Here is a 15657-nt window from a genome sequence, read left to right as displayed (position 1 = left end):
TCAATTATTATTTTTTAAATAATATGAAAAGACCAAATCGATAAGTAAAAGTGATTGAATGAAATACAATATTTAATAATACGGAAAAGGATCAAAATATTATTAGAATTGGTTTAAATATATCTTTGTTATACTTGCGATCCATATATATCGCTCTCGTTATACCTTCGATTCAAATATAACCCTCCTGTTATATTTTGGTACAAATTTATTTTTAACTTTAACGGAGTGGACAAAATTAAATATTCCGCCCCAATTTGTTTTAGAAACCCATCTATTTAACCCAACCGGACACGACACATTTTCCTTTGTTTTCATCGTGCCCGCCTCAACAGCGTGAGAGACGAGTGGTAACTGTTTTAGTAACTCTGAGATGACTAGAAAACGTTAAACATTGAGATGGAGGGCCAAAGCCTAGTGAGGCAGAAGAGTGACTTCGCTGAAAATGATCAACGGATCCATTCAATTTTTTTGCTCCAGCCATCTCAAATAAAATTAAGCAACACCGGGCAATAGAAACAACACTAGGCATAACAAATGAGTTTCATCCTTCCCAAAGCTGATTGGAGGGTCATAACTCTATACCCCAAAATTCAAGTTCTTTGTATGACTAGCAGTTTAGAAAAGGTTAGCTACTATAGATAGGTTGATGAAGTATGGGATTCAAGTACCTTTTGATTGTGCCTGCTGTGGGTTGACAATGGAAACATTTAGTCATCTATTCTTTGAGTGTCAAGTGATAAAGATATTGTGCGGATAGCTGGAATTTGACAGAGCTATTCAAGATTGGGAGACACAACGTAACGCTTATCCTTAGTTGTTGGCTTGTTGCATAAAATATAGTTGAATTGTATCACTGATCTATATACGCTAATTGTTTATTTATTTTTAGATTAGTAGATTGATATATGTACGAGTGAGCAGGTAGTTCAATACTGCTCTGGTTGTAATCGTATTTTTTTGGTCAAGAATGAAAATTGACAATTACCAAAAAAATGAGTTTCATCCTCCGCTCTTTATTTTGATATCTACCACAATCCCATGATGTTTTTTTCCGCTAAATAAAGGCGTGCTTTAGAAAAATCAAGACTTTACCACTAGATCTATTTATTTTTTCAAATTTAACATTTATTAAACTTCATAAATACTTTTTAAAATTATATATTAAGCATAAGACGTTTGACCATGAATTTTTTTTTTTTTTGGGGGTTGAACTCCGATGTCATAAAATTTTGAAATTTAACTTGAAGTTGTCAAAAACTTTCAAGAATTTAAAAACCAATAAAAAGTATTTTTACTTGAAAAAAAAACAAAAACAATTCCAATTTGTTTTTTGTTTTCTTGAGCAAAAATTTGAGAATAATTTACTCTAATTTGTTTTCAAATATAAGTTGAAAACAAAAATTACCTATTTCAAATTTTACAATGAAACATGATCAAATGCTCTAGCCAAAAGTATTAAACTCTAGTATTTTAAAATTGAACAAAATTAACTATTGTAATAATAACAATAGAAAGGAATTACAAACTAAATTATAATTTAACATACGAATTTTAGACTATAGATAAGTTCACTAAAACAAATAATTGAAAAAAGAAGAAAGAAACGACGTTTGATGGACAACAATAATAAGCCGGTAGACTAGTTTAAAATATTTAAAACAAGGCGAAATTTCACAAATACTTATTATAATAAATTTAATTAGGTCACCTAGCTATAATTTGTATATTTATAGGCTGTAGCTATAGTTTAAACTGCCTCGTTTATATAATTCACGGGTTTACATAATTTGCAGGTGCGTTTGTATAATTAAGCTATCTTGTATAAACTCGAAATAACAAATTAATACAAACAGAAATATCTGAACTTTAAACAATTATACAAATTATATTATGCAAAGTTATACAAATTTTGAATTATACAAGCGTGTGAATTATACAAAACTCAAATCGTAATTAACGCTAAATATTAGTGACAAATTTTAAATTAGCTTAATTATAGCTATATTAACTAGTATATATTTTCTTTCCGTAATTTTCTCTTAAAATAATTCAAATAAAAAAGTGTGAAATTGGGATATTTTACTAAAGAATGAAATATTAAAAGTGGGAATACGTATACTTGGCTGATTCGAACGGCATATTAGTCACTCATAATGAAGCAACTTGCACCATTATGCAACGCCTTGCCCTTTTCAAATAGGTTCAATGTTATTCATTATATATCTTTTATTTCTAGAAAATAATTCTTATAACATAATTTTTGACGAAGTGGGTTCAACTGAATCCACCTGAATCAACATGGGTTTGCCTCTGCTATGAGTTTCAGACACGACTATCTAAAAAGTTAATTATGATGATGTTATTATCTATAAGAGTTACTTCATTTATTTATATATTTTAGAAAAAATAATTATAACCTGAAAATATGATAGGATAAAATATAAATATCATTACACCAATAATAAAAAAATTATATGTTTTATAGCAAAAATACTTTCAATTTGAGTCATATAGTGTGCATTTGGATGTCCACCACACCTATAAACTCTATATATGAAGGAAAAATAAACTCTACATATAGAAGGGTGATCGTATCATAGTTCTTTGGATTGGAAAACTACTATTCATCTCGCTATTTCAAATTTTGAATATTTTTATTTTTATTATTATTATTATTTATATTATATATTTCTACATTTGAAATTTAACATATTAAAAATTATATGAGATCATTAATTAAGTCTCTAATATTCGTAATTATTTTCTAATGTAGTATTTTTATTATATTAATTTTTATTAAAAATTGATTTAAACAATTTTTAACTAGATATAAAAGAAATTGAGGACAAAAATGCTCATTAAAAGAAGTACTGTGATTATAACAACTAAACCATGGAAAGAGAAGTTAAAAAGTGTGACCAGTTTAAGTGGATATCAAGAGAGGAGATTCAACTGTAAAATTGGATTTAATTTTGGAGTGAACAGGTAAGAGAAGCTCTAACCATTAGACAAGCTCTAATATAATTTAATTTAATGGCCCGATTTGTTGTTGTTGTTAGTTTGGGAAAGATGAGAGTTTCCGTATAAACATCACCTTCCATATCCATGGTAACTGCACCATAATACTCTTGAGGAAACATTCGATCACTTGATCCACCACCACATATTATCTGGTATATACATTCTCTTCTCACACAATCAAAGCAGAGTAACACTTCATCATCCGAAAACGCATATTTCGGTATGATTCTATAAAACCCGGCACTTGCTATACTCAACAATTTCATCCAACAACCATACTCTTTCATTACCCATAAATTAATTTTTTTGTCATCTTTATAATAAACACCAAGCATATGAACATCAACTTCAACTTTAACGTTGTCAAACTGGGAGCTTAATATCTCTCCGTACATCTCATCTGAAATATTAAATGAAATCACAGACATTTGGTGATAAGAAACCAAGCCAACGAAATGCTCCAAATGCCAAAAATTCTCCACGCATCAAAAGACGGCTATCTGTCCTGCCTGAGGTTTTAGGATCAATTATTCTCCAGGAACCGTGAGAATTTCATTGTCCTTATTCCAAGACATGTCAATCCTTAAGACTTTATAGTCATTACTAGTAGAGTCATAAGCCAATCCGTAAGTAGATCCCATATCATCACTGATACTACTAGAATAATTTCCCATCTTTTCACCATCTTCCATGTGATCTCCGGCCATCTGTCGTGAAAATTTAGAATGGGGAAGTCGTATTAATTGCCGCGTGGAAGGGTTCCATATGACTAATATGGAAGGTTGTTCAACATGAGGTTTAGGCCAAAATCCGATGTGAAAGAATCCAGCACAACTACAATAGAGGTGTATACAATGAATTTTATTAGAATTTGAAGTGCAATCAAATATGGAAATCCTCATCCTCCGAGGATACAGAACCAAAACCACAATTTGTTGGGTTTAATTGATAGTTTGAATGAGAAATTGAGGGGAAAAGAAATGGAGGGAAAAAATGATCTGTTCTCTCTTGATTTAGAAAAAGTTTCCTACTTAAAAGTAGAAACACTCATTCATGTTGCTAAAGGGTCAAGAAGAGGGTCTCCCCTCGCGCAGTACCTCTATTTTGGTGAGTAAATCATTCTATCTTGGGAGAAAAAATTCCAAAAAACCTCAGGTACGTGGAGGAGAATAATTTCCTTAAGTACACACTGTGCATTCAGTAGGCTCGATTTTGTTCTTATATTAATTTTTCAGATTTTTTGTTTTATTACTTTCAATAGTTATTTTTATTGTTTTAATATTTACAATACAGTTTACTAACACAATTCTCTGTTAGGGTCCCATCGGACAAAAGTCATGTTTACGGAATTGAGTTGGTTTTTGACATGATTGAAATGTTTCTTCCTAAAGTAAGGTTGAGAGATTAATGTATTCAAAAATTTTGAGACGCAATTGAAACGAACAATTGACTTCATAAATAGCTGCTTAGAATCTCCATAACTATTTCGGTATTTCCTGGACAAACAAAACTTATTAGTATTTCAAACAAACGAATATAATGAATGCTTGGTCCAGGGAAACTTCTAGTTATTCTGGTCTGGAAGAAATAGAATTTGATTCCTAATAGGATTGGACTACTTTTTTGTTGGTCTTGTTATTGTAAAAGGATTCAAATGCTCACGTTTATTTTTTTTTACATATTTGAGTTTTACTTTTCTTTAGAAAGAAAGTTAAAGCATTATCATATTTGTTTTTACTTTTGGAAATATAATCCACAATAGTTATTTAAAGAGTTTTGTTTATGGAGAGATATTCTCCCAACATATCTAGGCTTTTTGAATATTAGTTTTATAATATGTAGTTGATTGGCCAAGTCGTATTAATTAATAATATATTTTTGGCATACTTTCATTTGCCGTTAACTTTATCACATCAATGATTTGTAATTATAACTTCCACATGACACCCTAATTCTTTTGAACCCAATATTAACTTCAATAAATAATTTATTTTTATTATATAAACAACTTTAGGTAAGAACAAAATAGGTGTTCCCTCAGACGGCCAAGTACACATCATTTATTTACTAGGGGAAATTTCGCAAATAGTTAATAAACTTAATTAGGCTCTTGAGTTATATTTTGCATATTTATAGGCTGTAACTATAGTTTAATTCGCGGGTATGTTTGTATAATTGAGCTATTTTTGTATAAACTCAAAATAACGAATTTATACAAATACAAACATCTGAACTTTAAACAATTATACAAAATTACATTATACAAATTATATTATACAAATTTTGAATAATACAAACATGCGAATTATACAAACTCAAACTGTAATTAACGTTAAATATTAATAGAAAATTATAAATTACCTAAACTATGACTATGCTAACTAATTAACTAGTATATATTTGCTTATTCGCATAATTTTCCCCATTTACTAACTCAGTTCAGGAAAGATGAGACTTTTCATAAAAAACTATAAAAGTTTATACAGCACTAAAACACTAATTTGGGGAGAATTTTTACTCATTCACGTGTCCCTCAAACGTGAGATTACACATGCTCTGAAAATAGATCAAAAGGGTGTACTTAATTGTATTTGAAAATGATTCAATGGGGGGTAATAGAACACCCAACAAATATAAAAGTTAAGAAGGGACTTTTTATATATTTTATCTTTTTTGACTCAAACCAAGGCATGGTCCATGAACACCCCCCCACATAACTTACTGGTGTTTTACATTCAGATCGGGAAGTGCAACAACAGGGCAGAACGCAAAGGTAGGGAAGTAGAACCAGCGTTTAGAAAATAGCACAGTTGGCCATGTAAAAATGTTTGCAATAGCAGACTCATTCTTCCTTTTAAAATAAAAACTGTTACAACGTACTACTTTTATATATTATATGGGACTCTTGACCCAAAGTGTTTAAGCACAAAGAATAAATGTAAGTGCAAGCATGCTGGTAAACTAAGATAGCTGTGTGAGAAGATATTCATCGCCTAGCGCAAAACCCAGATGAGAACTAATGTATTACACTAACTACTCCACACATACAATACAAGTTTAGGAATGAAAAGCACCCGCTCATATCACACAACAGTTCACTTCCTAAAGCCAATAACATCTTCACACCCGTCAACACTCATAATACACAACACTGAATGACCACACACCATACACCTCCAACAACCACTAATCTATTCAATCCAGTTTTCATACTATCGTTAATCACAACTTTTGATCTGTTGGTCTGCTACTTCCACCTGTTCGATTACCTTCACCCACTCTTGATGCCAAAGCAAGAACTTCAGGTGACATCTCCCAGCTTCCACTTTTCCTTCCCCAGCTTGATCCTCTAGGATGTATTCCTGCGCGATCAGTCTCATCTACCGTAGTTCTTATCTCAGGAGACGTTTGCCCTAACAGGCCATCTTTAATGTTCAGGCCATCGTTGTCGCTAAGTTGTCCTTCATTATCCCCTACTTCACTCCAAACCGCTTTCCTTCCCATTTCTATGTCCTCTACAGCCTTCCCCATGTTTGGACTCACAAAACCCCCACCTGCAGACCGAGTTGGCATCTTGGGTTCCCTGGGCACCTTTGCACGGAAATTGTTCTTGGATGGAGGAATACTAGTACAAAATATCTCTTTGAAATTCTGCATCACTCCTCTGTTGTAGGGGTTGGCACGCCAATCATATCGGTATCTAAAATTCTCATAAGTAGTCTGCAGTACCCAGAAAATAGATGTCACTCGCAGTTCACAGCAAAATCCAAACCACATTAGATAAACAAAGAGAAGCATACATTACAATACCTGATTAGTACTGATGAGGTATAGATGAAAAGCAGTAAGACCTCCAACAAACCACACTGATATAAAAGTGTATACTATCAGAACAATGGAGGCCGGTGTTTTGATCATTGCTTTCCATATGGTGGTGTCATCCAGAACCATGATTCTCTTAATGTAGACCCAGCAGAACCCAAAAACATATATGCAAAGAAGTGTTGTAGAGAAGACAAACATGAAGAAAAAACGGTAGTTTCGCTGCAATAAAAAACGCAAGTTTCAGAAGTCTGTGCAACGTAAAAGAGTCCAAGACATCAACACTATATGATCCATTTTTAAAGATGCATCTGTTACAGAAAATTAACAGCGCGAGCAAATGAACTATAGATATTTCCGAAATCAAATGTGGATGTTGACGTAAACAGGCATATTGACTAGCCTGACTTCATACCTTCATAAATCTGAGAGTCAAGAGAGCAAGTACTGTACTTAACGAAAAAAGATTTCCGTTTAAAGGTAAGAACATAAAGATGTGGATATGAATAATAAACCCTCTAACTTATTTCCACCGCAAAGATGAAGAGCGCTAAATATTTCTAAAACATATAATTGTCTGCATGGTGGCCATTTGAACTAAAAGCTCAATTACAAACCTTTGAACTTCCTCCAGCTATCAACAGCATCAATGGCTAAAAGAGTATGATTCATGCATTAGAATTAACAATTCAACATAATTATATACTTGAGCTAAATTTCAAGATGGTTTGAGGATCTAATACTTCAGATCCACAGCATTGCTTTATGCAGTAAACAATTCTACAAGTTATCTTTAGACATTTTACAAAATTTACCTGTTTTCACAAATTGACATTAGAGTGAATAGGTAATTTTTTTAAAAAAAGATAAAGAAGAAAGAATCAGTCTTACATTTTTTATTTGTTTTCATAAGTAAAAAAAAACAGTCTTTTGTTGGTATCTTTTTATGTGGTTTAAAAGCAGAAAGAATGAGTGTGATTATGATAAAATATGTCTGATAACTCTTCACATCAGAGTATATGCAATAGTTCATCAGATACATCAAGCGGTGAAAAGTAAACTGAAAAGAAAGCATATCAGTTATTAGTGCGGTAGTACCAACTAAAAACATGTTCAGAAAAAAAGGAGAACTATTACCAGCCCAATGCATTGCCCTACCCAAGGGCAATGATGGTCAAATCTTTCAACGCAGTTATTGCAGATTGAGCAGTGAGAACAACGGGGAGGTCTATAAAGCATGCAGGTGTCACAGTATTTGATCTTCACGGTAATGCCATTGACCTCAACTTCTTTAATGCGGGGCAAACGTAATTGAGGGGTCTGTCCACCACCTTCAACATTACCATCATAACCTTCTGGTTCTGGAGGGTGTGCATTACGAGGAATTATTCCTGGATCCCTTCCAGATGTGAGAAGGAGTAGAACTAAAACCTGTAAGATTCAAATGTGAAACTATTACCAATGCATATTGGAAGAAGCCTTGCAAAAGTTATGCAATAAGGTTGTCATTCCTTTCCATTGTAAGGACAGCCGCTTAATAGTCGAATGGAAGCCTATTGACAAAACCAAGCCAAAATTACATCCTTGAGATGCAGTGCCAAGTTAATATCTGATCAATTTTGAGATCATTGATTTTCTAATACTTGGAATTTTGCCTAGGTAACATCAGATCAAGTGATTATCTAACACTCAGAATTTTGTTTCCAGTAACCATGATATTAAATGAAGACAATTTTATACAGCTATTGTGTTCTCTGCAATTGCAATCATAAACTGCTGGTAATCTTGTTCCGTAGAACACTAAATCTTGGTGATGAGGATGTTACAATCAAAGAAAACTAGTGAGAGAACTTACATAGAATGTGAACACAATGATTACAACCATAATCAATATCCCCAGGTGATTTGAAAAATCATCCATCAGCTTTCTAGCAACAAAGACACAGAAAACTGAGACAGGGGCCACTATGAGAAATATGGTCAGTGCTAGTGATCTTGCGTCTGGCCCAAATATGAACCTTCCTTGGAAGAAAAATATCTGCTCAGAGAGAAGAACATTAAGAGTCAGAAATTAAGAAAAAAGTGGCATATATTCCGTTTGCAACCCAAAACTCTACTCAAGGAAATGTTTCTTTTTTCTTTTCGTAAGAAGTATACGTAAAGAGATAATTTATCCATTTTTAACAAAGGAAATTTGATGTAAAGGATAAATCACATTTTCAGTAAATTAAGAAGTGTTTTTTCAACACATGGAACAGCCGCAAAGGCTATCGGAGGAAAGAAAGATTTTCAGCTTTAGATGAACATATGATCAGGATTGGGAGTAGCAAAGATATTTGTCCTAGAATTGAGACAAAATAATCTACAATGTCCTACTCCAAGTAAAACCTCATTCTGATAAGTATAATAGCACAAGCCAAAACACTGGAAATGTTACTACAGTAGATGTCATAACATAACCTAGCATGAGCACACTCCTCCACCCTGTTGTTTGGCGGTTCCATGGTCATTAAAACTTATAAGCACCATTAACTAGTACGCAGGGATTTCTCCTTTGACAAATTAGTAGATACGCAGTATTCTCATATTAAAGAAAGCTATATTTCTACTTGTTGGTTCTTTTTTAACCCAGGCTGATTCTTTTAGTTAGTAATGAGACATCAAGTATAGACTTGAGTATAGTTCATAGTAGTGACAAATAACTATAAACTAACAGAGTAGTGATAAAAGATTGACATATTTATGAAAAAGAAAAAGAAAGATTGAAGCTTTAACAAGTAGGAAAATACTGAACTCTAAAGAGTAAAGATAAACTTACATTGCTTCCTTTCCATGTCTGGTAAATACGGGAATCATCGGATCCATTAATGGATCCAGACAATGGATCAGGTCGTTTCGGAGGAGGAACCACATACATCTCTCTATTGTGGCCCAATGAATCGAGATCTCCAGCAGCAGAGAATCTAAGTACAAACGTTGATAATGCAAATAAATAAGCACTCAAACGAGTGAAGTGAGAGCTATCATATGAGACTTTCCGGCGATAAAATTTGCCGGCAAAAAAGTCAGATTCCGGTAGAGGGAGGGAGTAGCACTGCTTTTGTTAAATGGGCCGACAAGCGCATGAGGGTAAAGAGAGTGTAAAAGGAAAACAAGGGTTTAGTTTGGTTGAGTATGTGTGGCATTTTCTTACTTTACAGGATGGTCAAACTGACGTGGCATATTATCGTTGGGCGACCTACTCAAGTGTGGACCCCACTAACTTTTGTTGCCTTTCCTTCTTCCCTGTCAGTAATGCCCCAGCCCTCCTATTTTTGTTTGGGATAACACTATGCAATTTGTTTGGTGAATGGAATAAGGAGATAAAATGCCCTATTATTTTATTTCGTATTTAGTTATAGATATCAAATTATTTCGCTAGCAAATTTATGGGACATTTAAGTGAGCTCATCAACAGAAGGGAAAATAAAGAAGAAAAGAGATTTCTTTAAGTGATTATTATGCTTAAATAATGTGAGAAAGAATTGTTACCTTTGATGTATAGTAGGATGCCGATAATACTTTTAACTACTGACAGACTAAGAAGTTTTCTTAGAGGAAGAGAAAAATAATAAAAGAATGTGGAATGTTAATTAAATTCCAAACCCCGTTTCTGTCGACATTTAAGCTCACTGATAAATAATGTAAAGCCGGAGCATATCCTCAATCGGTTCTATGGTGTAGTGGTTAGCACTCTGGACTTTGAATCCAGCGACCTGGGTTCGACTCCCGGTAGGACCTTTTGCTTTTTCCTTTTTTAGTTATTTGTATTTTCCCCACTTTAATTTGTGACCATATAATCTAGCACTAATAATGTGTGTTTGGTTGCTCTATTGATGCTTTGCATGCATGTATTAAGCATTACTATCATCATGTTTCGTCGTCATTTTTGTTGTCTCCGTTAATAATATTATGAGTTATGCATGAATTTATTTATGATATTTTGAAAAATATAAAGTGAAATAAGAATGTAAAGATTAATAAATCACAATGAAAATATTCAAAATAACCCATGTGTTGAACATTTTAAAACAAAACAATAGTGAACAAACCATACTTCAAACTAAACATTGTAGACATTACATGTATCACAATTCTTGTTTGACTAAATCCATACTTTTACATTACTAATCTCTACAGTATAATTCTTACATTATTACTCTTGAATCCTTAATAATATATATATATATATTAATGCAGCATAATCTTCCAACAAACATCGTGTTTGTTTGATTAGTACTTGAATTAGTACTTGAACATGATCCACGTGACAAACAGAAACAAAACCTAATTAGCACTTCATAATGATAAATGTCATATACTGTTGTGTCGTCAAACAATCTTTATTAAATTGTTCTGAGCGTTCAAATTTATTATATCAAGCATAACTAAAGTAACAAATACATCAATACTGCCAAATGTATCCATGGGGTGGGAAACTACATAAAATGTAGATCTTTTTATGTATGTATACATACTACGTTTTTCATATTTTGACACCTTTAATTAACATGCTAGCTCTGCCAAAAATACTCGCACAGAGTAAATGTTCCTGCTGCTGCTCTAGTGTTTATGATAATCTCAGAATAGAAAAACCCCAAGTTCTACTTACTTGCAATCACCACCTTGATTTATAATCTAAATCATCTTCCGGATCATGTTTCCCTTTCTCTCTCCAGGTCTCGCCCCACTTCTTGGCCTCTGCAACAGCTCGCTTCCGCTCTTGATCCTTGTTCAAAGCACTCATCTCCGTTACATTGATCCGAGTTCCATTGAAATCAACAAGGCTTCCATTTGTTAGTTCTTCTACAGGGGATGTCATCCCGTCTCCCTGAGATCCAATCTGATTTGACTGAGCTGCATGTGAATCATGCTTTTGGGATGCAAAATAACTCAAAGCAAGCACAATGTCTTTCGTGTGAGGTCGAGCATGGGGATCATCCTGAACACACATTAAGGCCAGTTCTACTACCCTGCGGAAAACAGATTGTGGAAACTTGCCTCTTAACATTGGATCCGCTAATTGTACATAGTTCATGCGGTCTTTCAACATAGGACGTGCCTGAGAAGGGGCAAGGAAACCTCACTGTTAGCAGGGAGAAAAGAAAGTACACAAACAGGAAATGACAAAACAGGAGCCTAATGCTATCAATCTCAACACTTTTCATTCAGAAAAAACAAATGAAATGATTTAGTTTATGATATATTTCAATGGTCAGAACCACGCAAAGATGGTCATTCTCATTTTCCCGAAACTTTGGGCTCCTCCAAGACAGAAGACCTTCAACAAAATACCTTTGACATGTTGATAGAACTATGCAACACTCCTAAAACTTTATGCTTCAAAGCTGAAGTAGTAGGTGGTGGAGTCGAGAAATGACAAACATTTTTAAATAGTGAAACAAAAACTTATATTTGCTACTTGTATTTATTTTTCAAAATTGGATTATTTTCCAGCTTGCTAAGTATACTGACTTCAATCAATTAAATGTGGAGTGATTACCCAGTCAACAAGCATTTCCTTTCCATATTCATGAGAGTCATCCATTGCTCTACATCCAGTAATTAGCTCCAACAAGAGCACACCAAAACTATAGATGTCTGATTTCATAGTCAGTTTTCCAGTTCCAGCATATTCAGGTGCGCAATACCCATGAGTGCCCATAACCCGAGTTGAAACATGTGTATTGTCTGCAATTGGGCCAAACTTTGCAAGACCAAAGTCAGAAAGTTTTGCATGGAAACCCTCACCCAATAATATGTTTGCCGACTTAAGGTCCCTGTAGATAACAGGACGATCAGCTTGGTTGTGAAGGTAATCCAGGCCTTTGGCAGCACCAGATGCTACTACCATCCTGGTATCCCAATCCAATGGCTCCATCTCAGGTGTCAGATCTGCACATTATACTCTGAATCAACACATTTCATATATTAGAGGCAAAGTGCATATATTAGTTGCAACCTCTGATGCATGTACAATTTTAAAAATTCTACAGAAAAAAAAAAGAAGATAAGTACAAATCAAGCAAAGTAATGATGGAAAAATTCCCACCAAGCTAATACACCCATATATAGTAACAACTTTGACAGACATACTGCAGACAACCACAAATAGGATCCACAAATTTAATACATTGTTTATAGAATAATACAGTGAGGAGTAAAAGAAGGGCAGTTGATTCGTTTTCACGGCGAGAAGTGAAGTGAGAAACCAGATATCCATCAAATTTGGCAGTGCAGCTCTTTCATCTGCCAATAACACAAGCTAGTCAAAGGCAGAAGTCTGTGTCATGCTGAAGATTCACCGGATCTATTTTGGAATGCATATGTCAGACAAAAGCAGTGAGGATTTCCTCAGTAAAGAACAAAAAATAATGAAAATAGAAGTGAATTAGTATTAAAGTGGGATGATTATAACTTCATATCTTCAAGGATATTCTGAGAATGGACTTGTTTCAAGCTTATATGAGTTACATTATCAAAGGTCATCCAAAAGTTTATAGCAAATAATGCATGATTCCACAGCTCCGATTGGTGCAAGTAGACAAATAAGAATCTATTAATTTAATTATTTTGTTGCAAATCCAAATCTCATAACCTGTGTAAGTGAGAATTGTCTATTAGCATTACCATGGAGATGATATTCCAAAGATCCTAGAGGCATGAATTCATAGATAAGAAGACGCTGCTCTCCTTCAATGCAGTAACCAATTAGATTAACCAGGTTAGGGTGCCGCATCAGTGAGAGCATGTGAACCTCCACAAAGAACTCCTTATCCCCTTGAAGACCTGAATGATTTAGCTTCTTAACAGCCACAACCTGAGTGGTTACAGAAAATCATCATTCCAGGATAATAAAGTATGACGAATTTGAAATGACCAAAACACACTTCTTTTAGCGTGACAGTGGATATAGGTTTGATTTAGTGAAACTCACCTGACTAGTTTCAAGTTTCCCTTTGAATACAGGCCCAAAGCCACCTTCCCCAATAATGGATTCTCGCCTGAAATTGTTTGTCGCTGTTGCAAGATCCCTGTAAGAAAAAGTTGGAAGGTTGCTTCTCGGAGGAGAGCAATCTTTTGATATCGGTACTTGCTGTCTGGGCTCCAGTACTGTGCTATATTTGATCGCATTATCTGGCAGGTGCACATAATGCAGATAGTAATTTAAGAAAGAACAAAAAAGAAAATCATTAGTAATTTAAGACCTGAGAAGCTTAGAGATCCTACATCTTCAAACCTTGAGAAATTACAAAAGAGAAATGACAGAAAATAAAATTCCAGATAACAAAAATCATTAACAATATTGTAATTGTTTAGAAAACAACACAGATGAATTATTGGAGCAGAGGATTCATAACTATTCAAGCTTCTAAAAGCACAGGTTAAGATCCTTATTAACTATAATACGTGATTTTCTTCCAACTTACCGGTCTCAACAGATGATGTATAAATTTAACGAAAAGATAACTTCAGAACCTAGGCATTCATCAATAAACAGTTTGTATATTTCAAGCATGGGAAGTTATATCACTGTAGCTAATCAATTTACTAAAAGTTTAAAAGTAACAATATGTCATGTCAGCCAGTAGATGCAAACATGTATGTGAATCCTGAGCTTGAGTATTCCAAATATTGGCCTCATTTCGTTGAAAAACCTACATGCATGGTTTGAATGAAGCGTAAATTGATCAGGTTAACTCATCCAAACTTGTCAACCATTTACATTCTGTGTACACAGACTCATATTAATTAACTATCACACACTTTCCTGCCAAATATAATTAAATTCTACTTTGAGTAAAATTTTACAAAACTATATGCATGTGTGAAAGAGATAATTAAGTTTGTAAAACATTAATAATATTTCAAGAGGAAAAAAGGGGAATTGAACCTGCAGGAAGATGAGAGTTGTTAGGAGGGGTAGTTGGTTCGATAGGGACGTAAGTAGTGTTGGTTAGCTTGGTTTTCAAGTTGATCCCCTTTTTCTTGCTCCCGAAGCATGGACAATACCCCATTGATGAATTTTACTTTTCTCCTAATTGATATCTCTATCTCTCTGTTACCATTACATTGACGACGATCTGCATGCCAAACTCCTTGCATTTGCCATCGATCTTAATTCCTTTGCTAGGTTTACCCAATTATCTACGACTAGGGTTAATATGACTACATGTATAACTTAATTTATTCGTCTAACCCCCAGGCCTCACCCACCCCCCGAGTTTGGACTATTTACCCTAATTATTTAACACTTCGCCTTGTGTTGGTGTCAAATTGATTCAGACAGATAGACACATCTATAACAAATCATTTCATTTTAAATTTTGTGACTTTGGAAGTTTACTCTCACAAGTAACAATCACTTTGGCCTTCTCATAATCACACACAAGTGTGGTCTTACTATGAATTTGTCAATATTATGTTGTTTTATTATATTGTACATCTTGCAAGTTGCAACAATGTTTTTTAGCTTATTAGTTAATTATTTCCAACTATTTGAAATTCGTAACATTTCATAGAAGTCTTTTGAATCACCATAGGATATCAAATTAAAAATTTAAGTTGCAGACATTATTATCGATTAATTTTATAAAACGGAAAAACAAAATTAAAAAGAAATAAACTTCTACTTACTTGTTTATTCCAAAAAAGCAAAGTAGTAATATTTTGGGTTAGATATAAATGTGGTATGGAGATGGATAGTGGTAGAGGCCGTCCTTTATTCGTGCAAGTTTATGGCATTTAGAATATTAGACGTGGACAAGAGAG

General features: G+C 33.8%; 2 protein-coding genes and 1 non-coding gene across 3 annotated transcripts; 1 reads left to right on the top strand and 2 right to left on the bottom strand.

The window, feature by feature from the left end:
* Positions 1-5891: 5891 nt before the first annotated feature.
* LOC129873698 (probable protein S-acyltransferase 7) lies at positions 5892-10010 on the bottom strand. Its single transcript, XM_055948835.1, has 5 exons — positions 9665-10010; positions 8702-8884; positions 7984-8277; positions 6835-7068; positions 5892-6744 (listed from the first exon to the last, which is right to left on the bottom strand). The coding sequence occupies exons 1-5, from the start codon at positions 9761-9763 to the stop codon at positions 6247-6249; spliced, it is 1308 nt and encodes a 435-aa protein (XP_055804810.1). The 5' UTR covers positions 9764-10010; the 3' UTR covers positions 5892-6246.
* Positions 10011-10554: 544 nt separating this feature from the next.
* On the top strand, positions 10555-10626 carry TRNAQ-UUG (transfer RNA glutamine (anticodon UUG)). Its single transcript has one exon. It is a non-coding gene; the product is annotated as a tRNA-Gln (tRNA).
* A 550-nt stretch (positions 10627-11176) lies between these two features.
* LOC129874917 (probable serine/threonine-protein kinase PBL7) lies at positions 11177-15104 on the bottom strand. The gene is made up of 5 exons (XM_055950303.1): positions 14780-15104; positions 13823-14022; positions 13516-13705; positions 12389-12780; positions 11177-11947 (listed from the first exon to the last, which is right to left on the bottom strand). Exons 1-5 carry the CDS (start codon positions 14901-14903, stop codon positions 11504-11506), a joined length of 1350 nt encoding a protein of 449 aa, XP_055806278.1. The 5' UTR covers positions 14904-15104; the 3' UTR covers positions 11177-11503.
* Between the last annotated feature and the right edge of the window lie 553 nt (positions 15105-15657).

Source organism: Solanum dulcamara, chromosome 11 (genome assembly GCF_947179165.1).
Source record: "Solanum dulcamara chromosome 11, daSolDulc1.2, whole genome shotgun sequence".
NCBI classification, from domain to species: Eukaryota; Viridiplantae; Streptophyta; class Magnoliopsida; order Solanales; family Solanaceae; genus Solanum; species Solanum dulcamara.
The sequence above is the reverse complement of the archived record's forward strand: the minus strand, read 5'-3'. Positions and strand labels throughout refer to the sequence as shown.

What these genes read in the sequence shown, in the direction of transcription:
- LOC129873698 (XM_055948835.1), bottom strand. Translation starts at nt 9,763, where the DNA reads ATGTATGTGGTTCCTCCTCCGAAACGACCTGATCCATTGTCTGGATCC. An exon ending in TAGGGCAATGCATTGGGCTG is followed by an intron (nt 7,069 to 7,983) that starts GTAATAGTTCTC and finishes TTTTTATTGCAG; the next exon opens with CGAAACTACCGTTTTTTCTT. An exon ending in ACCTCATCAGTACTAATCAG is followed by an intron (nt 6,745 to 6,834) that starts GTATTGTAATGT and finishes TGGGTACTGCAG; the next exon opens with ACTACTTATGAGAATTTTAG.
- LOC129874917 (XM_055950303.1), bottom strand. Translation starts at nt 14,903, where the DNA reads ATGGGGTATTGTCCATGCTTCGGGAGCAAGAAAAAGGGGATCAACTTG. An exon ending in CAACTCTCATCTTCCTGCAG is followed by an intron (nt 14,023 to 14,779) that starts GTTCAATTCCCC and finishes TGCACCTGCCAG; the next exon opens with ATAATGCGATCAAATATAGC. An exon ending in GGAAACTTGAAACTAGTCAG is followed by an intron (nt 13,706 to 13,822) that starts GTGAGTTTCACT and finishes GTAACCACTCAG; the next exon opens with GTTGTGGCTGTTAAGAAGCT.